The sequence below is a fragment of the Alligator sinensis genome, unplaced genomic scaffold (genome assembly GCF_000455745.1).
Source record: "Alligator sinensis unplaced genomic scaffold, ASM45574v1 scaffold215_2, whole genome shotgun sequence".
In the NCBI taxonomy this organism is placed as follows: Eukaryota; Metazoa; Chordata; order Crocodylia; family Alligatoridae; genus Alligator; species Alligator sinensis.
The window spans coordinates 432,112-443,505 of record NW_005842400.1 but is presented as its reverse complement, the minus strand read 5'-3'; the positions used below and the strand labels follow the sequence as shown (position 1 = coordinate 443,505).

Genomic DNA, 11,394 nt, shown 5'->3' with positions numbered 1-11,394 from the left:
AATGTACTGTAGGAGGCAGCATAGAAAGAGGAGAGGAGGCATCTGAGAGAGGAGTTGGTGGAAAGCCTGTAGTTGGCTGAGCAGAAAGGCTGCAGAGGGAATTTCAACAGGATACCGAGTCTCAGATGCTGACGGGGGGGCTGTGCAATGCAGAGCCTCAATTTTTGTTTTCTTCACTCTGTGTTCAGTGTTGTGTCGTACTAACACAGTGGCTCACAGGCAGAAGCAGCCCAGCTGAAACTGCCACTGGGAAAGATGATTTTGGTAGTTGCATTTTAGACAGACAGGGGCAGGAGGTGAAGCTGTGGGGCAGGAAAGCTTCAAAAGGTGGAGTCCTCACTAGCCAAGCTTGGAGAGGGCTAGGGGGAGGCAGCCTTCCCAGGGCAGGGGCCAGGCGGGGAGAAGCTTGCAGTGCTGCTGTGCATACTGTCTCTGTCCTGACAATGAAAGGCCATATACCATCAGACTGTCAGACACTTTAACTGAGTTCTGCCTAAAATGCCTATGACCTTAAGTATGCAGGACCTACGCAGGGCTGCCAACCCAGTGCCAAATGCTTTTTCTACATTTGATTTAAAAACAAAATCACACTGTAAGTGTTGCTGATTCCTCATGGGTGTTTGTTCTTTTCCCTCTCCCTAGGGGTTCTCATTTTGTGCCAACATGGCAGAATACATCTCCCACCCCTCCTCCACCTGGAACCTGGGCACTCAGCCCCGTCACACCTCCACCCTTTACCCGTTGGAGCCCATGGATCTGGGAGTTTCTGAGCAGCAGACACCTCTGGAGGAGCCTCCATCATCCCCAGAGCTGGGTAACGACGAGGATTTAAACTCCCCACCGGACCCTGATGTGCCCTATCCAGACCTGGCACCCGTGGTATTCTTCTGCTTGAAACAGACCACCAGCCCCCGGAACTGGTGCATCAAAATGGTGTGCAATCCATATCCTTTCAGAGCTGCTGCCCCTCCTAATCTTTTTGCTCTCTTCTGCCCCATGCCTCCCTCTGCTCTCGTGGGGTGCCTGACAGGTAAGAGATGAGGTTTATTACATATTTAACGAATCACTTTGTTCTTCACTTGCATTTAAACAGTGCTTCAGCTGTTGTAATGTGTGATCAAAGGGAACTGCTTTTGAAAGAGGGAACTTGAGAGAGAGCTGCTGTCAGCCAGAATCCCAGTGAGAGTGATGGGTGCAGGGAGAGGAGAGGGGACAGGCCATTTAAAATGTATTTCTCTGCCTTTGCACTACTGAGTCAATGGCAGTGTGGTGGTTTGAAGACTCTGGGAGCGGAGAAGGCATAACTGCAGGTCAGAAAATCAGAAGAACTTTATTTCATTGAGGGATGTTTATCCCTCTGACAATACTATACAGGCTGTACATTCATCCTTGGAGATGGATCTGCAGGTCTCAGTTGTAGGGCTGCCAGAATGACCCTTTGCATTTCTGACAAGTGAGCATTATTGTTCTGGAGACATCTTCTTGAGGTTCCTGACTGGGACCAAAGAAGATCCTGGTCCGGATAAAGTTTGCCATCCAGGTTTGACTTCAAATCTGAAGCATCCTGGAACGAGTCTTAAATTTTTAGTGTGGGCCTAGTGAATACCCCTGCAATCAGACCTCCTTTAGGGGTGAATATCTAGGAAAATTTAGCAAAATTGTTCCACCCTTAAACCTGCTTCATCCAGGATCAAAATTAGGACAGTTTGACTCACTTTATTACAAGAAGCTTATACAGACACAGCAGTGACAGCAGAATTGCTTCTGTTTGCTCCTGAGCAGCTCTGTCTCCCATTTTGCAGCTTCTACAAATGCATGTTTGTCCATACCTCAAGTAATTGTTTCCCACAGTTTTGTGTAGTTATAAGACCTCTTGAAAATAATTTCCATCCCTGGCTTCTCCTGGCTTTCCATGTGAGCACAATGTACAAAAGGGGGCTGGGGGAGGTTCAAAAGCAGGAACCCTAAAAGGTGTAAGAACTGGAAGAAATGAAGCAGCATACAAATGACTGATCTAAAGTTTTATTCAAACCTTTATCTGGCCAGAAATCTTGTATGAGTGAGCTGCATCTCTAAGATTTCCAAAGGTTCCTTGGTTTCTGGTGGGGAAATGAAATAGCCATAAGGAGATTTGTTCTTATGGTTATTTGGTGACTTGGGTTTCAGGTTAACATGGGGAAGCTCCAGCACTCAGCAGAAACTTAAAAACTATGACATAGAGGTTGTTCAGCCTCATGAAGTCTCTAGGTCAGGGGTAGGCAACATTTTTTGGCTGGAGTGCCAAAAAACCCACAATGTCTACCTTGGAAGGTAGTACCTGCATTTAGAAAAACAAAACTGGGGGGTGGTACATAGCAGGTCGCACTGCATATTAGTGTTATAAGGTCTCTCTCTCTCTACATGATTAAACTTCTATACTGTTGGCAGTTGCAGAGACCAAAAAGGACAGGGCTCAAGCATCAGTAGACCATGTCCACTGATGTACTGCTGGTCCTGAAATTCACCCATCAGCTTGTTCCGGGCTTCAGTTAAATTCTGTGAAGTTAAGAAAGAGTTTGGAAGGTGTTGGAAGAAAATTTTGCCTTCTTCCCCCTTCTCTCTTGATGTTAAGAGAGATGTGTATGGAAATTGGGTCATGGTTTCTTGGGAATTATCATGCTTGCCAGTCTCTTCCCAGTGCTGTGGGTTTAGATCACAACAGCTCTCCTATGCCCTCCTCTCTGTTGCTGGGAAAATTCTTACTTGAATCCTTCTGAATCACCTCCTTCCCCTTGCCAAAGATGTCTTTCTGGAATCCCAGTGTGGTTTTAGGCCAACATGGGGTACCACCAACATGATTTTTGTTGCAATGACAAATGGCAAAGGAGGAAGGGAAGCTGGCCAACAGCTGTGCCCTGCTATAAGGCACCACCTGTCATATCTGTGGAAAAACTTGCAGAGCATGGATTGAACTCCTCAGCCTTCTTAAAACCCACCAATAATTCCTGCATTCCCCCCACCCCCAGCAGAGACCATCGTTGTATCGAGGGATAGCCAAAGACTTTTTAGGTCAGAAGGACCTGTTGAAGGACAAATACTCTTGCTACAGAATGAAATAATTTTTAAGGAATGTTTCAGTACAACTCTTTAGTTAAATTCTATGAAGTTAAGAAAGGATTTGGAAAGCATTTGAAGAAAATTCTGCCCTCTTCCCCGTTGATGCTAAGAGAGAAGTGTATGGAAATTGGGTCATGGTTTCTTGGGAATTATCATGCTTGACAACCTCTTCCCAAACTGTGCTTTGGGTTTAGATCACAACAGCTCTCCTATGCAAAGCAAGGACAAGCCTAGGCGTTGTCTGGATGGTACAACTGTAAGGAAGGTGTGGGCGGTGCAAAAATTGGTGGTTTTAATTAAGTGGGAAGTACTCTTTTGTCTGACTCTGTTGCACCACACTTGTGTTATGGAAGTATATCAACGAGATTTAGACCCTAAGGCCTGAGTCAGTAAAGATTGCATGGCACTTTTTGCAAGCCAACAGGTCTTTCTTACCCCATTTCCAGTATGGGTAATTAAATATTTTGCCTATCTAAAAATTACCCCCACAGAATATTCTGTAGTTTTGCTGCGTGCTGCTAAGAAATGTCATATTTTACTGCTGCACTGCAGCAATGGAAGAAGTCACTAGTGTGTGTGTGAGAGAGAGAATATGATTTCTGGATGAAGAGAACCTTATAAATGAATGATGTAATTACAGCCACAGTTGTAGATCTAATTTACTTTTAAGAAATGGATTAAATTGCTAAACATAAAGTTGGGGACTTTGAAACCCAGAAGGGGAATGGTGATCATTGCTTTTATTCAAGAACAGTACAATACACTGTTCTCTTTGCCATTAAACTTAGTGATGAAAATGAACCCCTTGCTCTAAGACTAGAAGCCAGTCAGACATTTCTAGGCCAGTTTTGCATACCGTCAGTATAGATGTCTGAGTTGTGCTGGTTTGTTGGTGACAAGCTTTTTAGGCCTGGTTTGCATTATGTAGGTTTGCTGGCTGAGCTATGAGCATGCCCACACTCAAACCTGCTCCATTATGGCAGGATCCCTACTTTTTACTGACAGCTGTCAAATGGTACATGTAAACATGCCCATGCCCTCTGCCATAGTCCCTTCATAGCTGATGTCCTCCTAGGGTCCACTTTGTGCCTTACCAGCTAGTGAAGTGAAACTATCCGGAGCTGTTGGAAGACTTGAGAATGTGCACATGCTCTGGGGGCTTCCCTGTGGTAGCCACTGTCTTCTATCAGGACTTCTGCCAGCAGAAGCCTTGGAGTGTAGATAGAGGTAATTTTGTGGAATCACCTAAGTCTGAGCACAAAGTACACCTGGGACCCCATCCAGCCCCCACTGCAGTTTGTGTGAAGAGCCTCTAGGGTTGTTGGTTATAAAGAACCTCAGTGTTCACCTTCGATGGGACCTTTGAATCAGGCCCACACTATGCAGTGAAAAGCGGGCCAGAGAGTTTCTCAGTTCTTTGCTTAGTCCCTTTTGTTTCTGGATTCTTATGTATGAGCACAAGGCTGCAGCTGTTGGGTGGCAGATGCTGCAGGAGATGGTTTATTTTAAAAAAGCTGTTCCGGGGGGGGTGGGGGGGGGTTGTTGTTGTTGGTGTGTGTGTGTGTTTGTTTATTTACTTTTTTTGCAAGGATAAATTCTGAGCTTTGGGTTTAAAACTTGTAAAAACTTTTTTTGGACACACCCAAAATTCTGGGCCACACAAGTTAAGGAGGGTGGAGAAAGAAAAACTGTTAAAGGCATGAAGACAGTTTCTGAAGTGGGATGTTTTCATTGTAACCTGAAATACTGGAAGTAGTTGAGGCTTAATAATGACAACAAACATTGTGTTAGATGGTGTCATGCTGGAGGCTCCATGTGCACTTTACAAAAGATGGTCAGAATCCTGTTATAACAGTGTGCTCAAACTATAGACTGAATCTAGTCAGTGGCACTGGGGGATCAGTGGCAAGCAGCTCAGCTCTGTGCATCTTCTTCTCTGCCCTGTGCCATGCTGCTGATCCCCTCTGCTGCCAGAGGTAAGGTCTTCTCCCTTCCTACAGTCCTCCCTTTGAGTAGGCAGCCACCCCCCACCCCTCTCTTCCCCTTTCTTCTACTGGAGGAGAGTGGTGGCCACAAGGCAGCCAGATTGCAAGCACACAGCCCACTGCTCTAAAAGGTTGAGCTCCACTGTATTAAAAGATTGATGTAGGAGGAATTCTGCACCAGCCAGGAGGCCTGTTGACTTCACTGAGGCTTCATGAAGGTGGCAAGGCCCATCCACATGGATGCACTTCCAGGGTCAGAAACCATGTATTTAATTTGTCCTTTGAGTCCCTCTTTCTAGGTGGCACATAAAACCCACAGCCTCCCCTTGCTCACAGGTCAATATTATAGATATGACAGTGAGAGTCAGAATGAGTGTGCCATTAAAGAAATCAATGGAAAGCCTATGGAAGTAGCAAGATATGTTCTGCAGTTCATTGCTGAGTTAATTTCGGCTTTTTGTTACCCACCAGTTGCTTTCTCCCCTCTGTGAAGGACACTGGCATTTTAGACTCTCAGGGCAGTCTGTGATACATTTCCAGTTGATTTCAATGGTGCAAGATCAACCCAAGTTATGCAAAAAGTTGTATACACACTTATCCTTATACATTTAGAGCCAGATTTTTAGCAGGTGCTAAGCATTGTAGCTGCTTTGGAGTCAATAGGGTTATGATCACTTGCTAAGGATCTAGTGCTTAGCTCTTAGATGTTAAGTTTCTCAGAGCAGGGACCTTGCCTTTTTAATGTTCATGTATAGTCCATAGCACACTCTAGGTGCTATTTAAATAATAATTTTATAGGGCTACTTACAGCTGCAATAACTTGGGCTGTGAGCTTGACCGATTCACAGGCTACATAGGGCTAGCCTTGGCTAACATGTGGTTGGGTGATCTTAAGGTAGAGTGGGGCAGCCTTTTTGGCAGGTGTGCCCACAAGCTGTATTTTTATGCTTCCTGCCTGATCTCACATAAAATACTGTCACTGCCTCAGTATTTATGCCACAAGCTGTATTTTATGCTCCCTGCCTGATCTGCTGCTCTGTTTTCTGCTCCTTTCCTTGTATTCCCTGCCTGAGTTTCTGCTTTGATTTTTTGCTTCCTGCCCAGTCTACTGCTGTGCTGCCTGTCCCCTCCCTGATCTGCTGTGTGCCACACACACACAGTCTGTGTATGTCATTTGTGGTACCCCCACCATAGGTTGGCCACCCCTGTCCTAAGGAAAACTATACCCTGATTCTCCATTGCCTCACATCGCAGTAGCCCTTTACATACATAAAATGTGAACAGATCAGAATGACAGTATTTTACACCTATCTTGTCCCCATGTAAGTGGAATGGAGAATCGGGTGTCTAGGGAGCCAAGAGAGTCATGTGTGTGATTCAGTGCTTGATGCTTTTCTCTCTGAGTTGGCACTGAGCTAAAATCCTTTAGCTGGTGTACCTGGGTACTGTGCTGCTGGAGGCACTGCCTTTCAGATGACATGTAAAAACTGAGGTCCTGACCAAGCTGGCTTTTATTAAAGAGCCTCTGGCATTTTTCATGACAACAGGTATATTATACCTGTTTCCAAGTCCCTGACTACTAGTTTGGGCAGTTATGTTCTGTGTGCCTAAAATCTCCTCTTCGTTTCCCTTATATTGTTGTCTAACATATTGTCAAATAGCTGCCATATTCCCCTTTACAGCTAGGTGAAGTTAATTTGTGAATGAACAACTCTTGCAAATTTGCCATGAGTCTTGTAATAGTTGGTGTTTTGCATAAAGCCCCTGGAATCGTGATTTATTTTAAATTTTAGCTTCCAGTGAAAAAAGAAAGCTTCTGCCTGTTCTTGCTATGGAGAAAAGCTTGAAAATGCAACAAAAGTATATGGTAACTTGATCAACCCCACAAAATTCATGTTTTTGGGGGCCTGACTTTTGAACACTTAGAGCTGACTACTGATTTCTAAATACTAGTTCATAAAGAATGGGGTGCTGAAAGTCCCAAAGCTGATTGATATCAATAGGCTTCAATTGTTCACATATCTATCCTGGCTTGTCTTTTCCTAAAAGTGTAGCTCACGACAGGTAAAAAAAATCTGACACCTATCAGAGGCCTTACAATGTTCTGTCTACTTAGAATTTTAGGTAACCATTAAGTATTTGTACTGTATCTTTAGGGATGGCTGGATTTAGGGAACTGTCAGTTACAAATGCAACTTCTAGCTGATTGGAAAACTCTGTAGAAGGTTTCTGATCAGTGAACAGCACAGATTTTCTTATGTCCCCGAAGCAGCAAATCTGAGACAAAGCTTTTGGTTATAAGGAGTTATGTGATCTCCCTCCTGTTTTCCCTAATGTGCTAAAACACAGCTCTGCTGTCATTTTGTTTCTTGACTAGTAGAACTAGGTAAAAATTATCCAGTCGAAAATGCTGATTCAATGGAATCAAAAAAGTCTACAGGAATGTGCTGATTCTTTTGACTTTGTTGAAGGCAGGTGGGTTGATTGGCCCTGCCTGCTTCCTTCCTGGGATTTGTCCTTCCTGCTGGTGGACTGCATTGCTCCCAGGCTTTCTACTTGATCATCTCCCTATGCTGCCCACTTGGTCAGTGGTCTGCCTAGTTCCCTGGGTTCACTGCTGTGCAGTCTGGAAGCCAGGCAGGGACCCTAGCAAACTTACTTAATTCTACAAGTAGCAAAACTTTTCTGCAGCTAGCATGGGTCTGAATTTCCAAAGTACAATATTGCAAATGTTCAGTTCCATGAAAAGTGTTGTGGCTTTAGCTGTTAGGGCTGTGCGAGGCTTTGGACAGAACTTCGGATCTGGAGAAGCTTCAGACGCTTTGGGGTCCGAAGCAGCACGTCCGGGTCAAAGCACTGGCCTCGTTAGGCTTCCCGAAGCAGTTCGGAGCCACCTCGGAGATCCGGCCATAGGGTATAATGGGGAAACAATAAAATATATATAACTTTGTTGTTTTTGTCTGATCTGGATGAAATTTTCAGGAGTGGTAGACTCTGCAGAGAGCATGAAGCCTGCCAAGTTTCAAAACAATCAGTGCAGGGGTTTGGGGGGAATGGCACCCCAAATTATTGAAAGCAAAACTCACCTCACGTCTAGATGTAACAACATAGCAGACTGAAAACTGCAGGGGTGGTAGCTCTTACTGAGGCCACAAAGTCTGCCAAGTTTCAAGAAGATTGGTGCAGGGGTTTGGGGAGAACTGCACCTCAAGCTGTGGACAAGCAAAACTGGTGCCACGGGTGCTTGTGCGACTGACTGTGTCTGTCTTGGGGCGGGCAAGGGAGTCACTGCTGCAGGCCTGGCTGCTAAGCTGCTGTGTTACCAATTACCAATCAATCAATCATGATTCCCTCAGGGATCAGAGACTTAGGGACCAGCTCAATACACAGGACCTAGTTACTACATAATGACTTAACGAACATCAGTTAGCACCTGCAAAACCAGGCTAAGGAGAGGAAAGACTCAATACAGACAATCAACCGCCCCAAGACAGAGACAATTTTGGCACAGTTTTGTCTGTCAGCAGCTAGGGGTGCAGGGCCCCAGACCTTCCTGCACCGATCTCCTCCAGCTGGCAGGCGTCGTGGCCGCATCAGGGGCCACCATCCCTGCAGCTGTCACACCGCTGTGCCTTAGCACATGCAGTGTCATCCATGGCTCAAGTTTTGCTTGTCTGCAGCTTGGGGTGCAGTTCCCCCCAGACCCCTGTACTGATCTCCTTGAAATTTGGCAGGCTTTGTGGCCTCAGCAAGAGCTACCAGCCCTGCAGTTTTCTATGGCCTCCCCCCCAGTGTTGTAACGCGCAGCTGTAACATGAGTTTGGCTTTCAAGAATTTGGGGTACAGTTCCCCCAAACTCCTGCACCCATCTTCTTGAAACTTGGCAGGGTTCATGCTCTCAGCAGAGGCTACAATCCCTGCAAGTTTCATCCAAATCGGACAATAAACAATAAAGTTATAGATATTTCATTGATTACCCATTATACCCTATGGCCAGATCTCTGAGGCGACTCCCAAGTTTTGGAGATGCTTCAGCTGGATCGAGGCAGAAACCCAGTCCGGAGCTCCGGATTGGATGATGGCCATCCAAAGCGGCCGAATCCAAAGCTGGATCGGATCGCTGCTGATTTGCACAGGCCTATTAGCTGTTTGTCCTGATTTGTGAGGGATTTTTTTTTTATTTGCAATTTGGGGAGGGCAGGGGGGCGGGGTGCTGGATAATCCATTGTCCAACCGGCTGAATGATGCAGGCCAAGATGTAAACCATATTTACTTCAATCCAAGATGAGTTTTTTTCCCCCATTCAACATGGGGGCGGGGGGGGAAGCCCCTTGGCTTGGATTCTGATTGAAGGTGGGGGTAGGGGTGGGAAGGGAGCTGCTGTGGCTCTGACTCCAGCCCTGACCCAGGCGTGGGGTCAGAGTCAAAGCCACAACAGCTGCCTTCCTCCACTCCCACCTGCCCTCCACCCCCATCCCCTCTCTGCCTGCCCCTTGTAGCCTCTGCCTCCCTCCATCGGGCATGACTTTGGCCCCATTTTTGTTGGGGGCACACAGTGCAAAGTAACTCAGGCCTTGTCTGGCCACACAGCAGCAGTGGTAGTGGCAGGATGGGGGTGCAGAGACAGCAGGGTACAGGTGGCAGGGGATGCAGGCACTACAGGGGAGGGTAAACACTGAGGGGGCAGGTAGCTGGGGGGCAAGTGGTGGGGGGCAAAGGGCAGGGGCTAGGCCATTTGTTCCCCCTTGCTCCCTGCCACCCCTCCCTCCCCCCCGCTGCTGCTTTCCCTCCTACAGCAGTGGGGGAGGGGGATGAATTTAAGACAACCCTCCAAAAATTAGATTCTAGACATGGAAAATTATAACAAATTTATAATTTTCCATGTCTAGAATCTAGTTATTAGGGGGCTGTCTTGGATTTGGGTAAATAGCATGGGTGACTGGTGCCACCTTAGTTGGAGAGGCATGTGTCCCCCCTCAGTGACCGGGGAAAGGGGGGGTTGCTCTGAGGCCAATCTTACAAAGCAGGGGGTGGGGATCCCCCCATGGCAAAACTTACTGACTGGCAAGTGGCTGGACTGCTCCCAAAAGTGGCCGTGACACTTCCGGAAGCGGCCATGGCCTACATCCAGTGCTCACACTACCCAGCCAGCACTCGCAGTGGGGGCACCGTGCTCCTGCCTGCTCCCTCACCCATCACCTAAGCGGGGAATGCAGCTGTTCAGGGGGTGCACATGCATCCCCTATGCATTGCCACTGGTAAATAGGGTATCATGAGGTGTAAAGTAACTTCCAGGGCTTACATAGCTTAATGGAGGGAAGCCTCTTCTGTGTCTCCAGGGTGGCTAGTGTGAGTTGTTTGATGACAAGTAAGTTTCCAGTGGGAAATGTTGCGGGATTGTTTGTGCAAAATCAACCATAGCATACAGTGGAATCAAACTCATGAGCTGTGCTACTGGCACATGAAGCATAAGGATGTTCCAAAGGTATTTGCCTGCTTGTAGGGCTTTTAGCAACTGGCTAGCTGGATCTTGTGGGTGCCTACAAACATAAGGTACTGAGGCTTTCATCTGGCCATCTGGTAGGTTAGCACTGTGTGCCTGTGTGTGAACACTGAAACATTAGTGCTCACCTCCTTCTGCTATTTTGCCTGCTTTTATAGTGAAAAACCCAAGACCATAATGCTGAGTTAAAATATTGCTGCCATGGAAACAAAATATGAGTACTGGTCCCCAACTTCTGAGCCCTGTGCTCCTCAACTTTAAGGTTCCAAAGAGTTGACAAAACCAGAACAAGAATGGAGTTAATTCTTTGCACATATATCCTCTGCTGTCCAGCCAGCAGCTTCAAAGCACTTGGCAGACATTGGTGGATTGTCTTCCTTTCTTTGGACCTGGGTAGTATTATCTCCTGCCCTTCCAGATAGGGAAGCAGAGACACATGGGTACAGACAGAAGTGACAATTTTTACCCAATCTGGCCCCTGAAAGTGCTCTACAGCCATGACCAAACAAAAAGGCATGGCTTCAGAGTGCTTTAAAGGGCCAGATCCAGTGAAGCTATGAACCTTAATTATGTGAGGGTTTAGATGAAGGTGGTCCAAAGTGGAGGGCCCTCAGTAAATTATGTCTGTCCTTGCTGGGAGTAGGGCTTGGCTGATGCAGCCCAGTACTGGTCCTGGAACTGTTTTCAGAATGGGAGGGGGGGGAGGGAGCTTGCTCTGGGGGTTGTCCAGCCAGTGCTGGAGGGTGGGGTTAGTAGATTGGAGTCCCCCCGCACTGAGGTCAGGGGGTTTCAATCCACACCCCTCACACA

The 11,394-nt window shown here is 46.7% G+C and overlaps 1 protein-coding gene across 1 annotated transcript in view; it reads left to right on the top strand.

Moving 5' to 3' along the window:
* CACNA1I (calcium voltage-gated channel subunit alpha1 I) overlaps positions 1–11,394 on the top strand; it is a 261,054-nt gene that overhangs the window by 10,609 nt on the left and 239,051 nt on the right. The window contains 1 exon segment of the mRNA XM_025211326.1: positions 643–944. Within this exon segment, the coding sequence (XP_025067111.1) occupies positions 643–944 (302 nt within the window).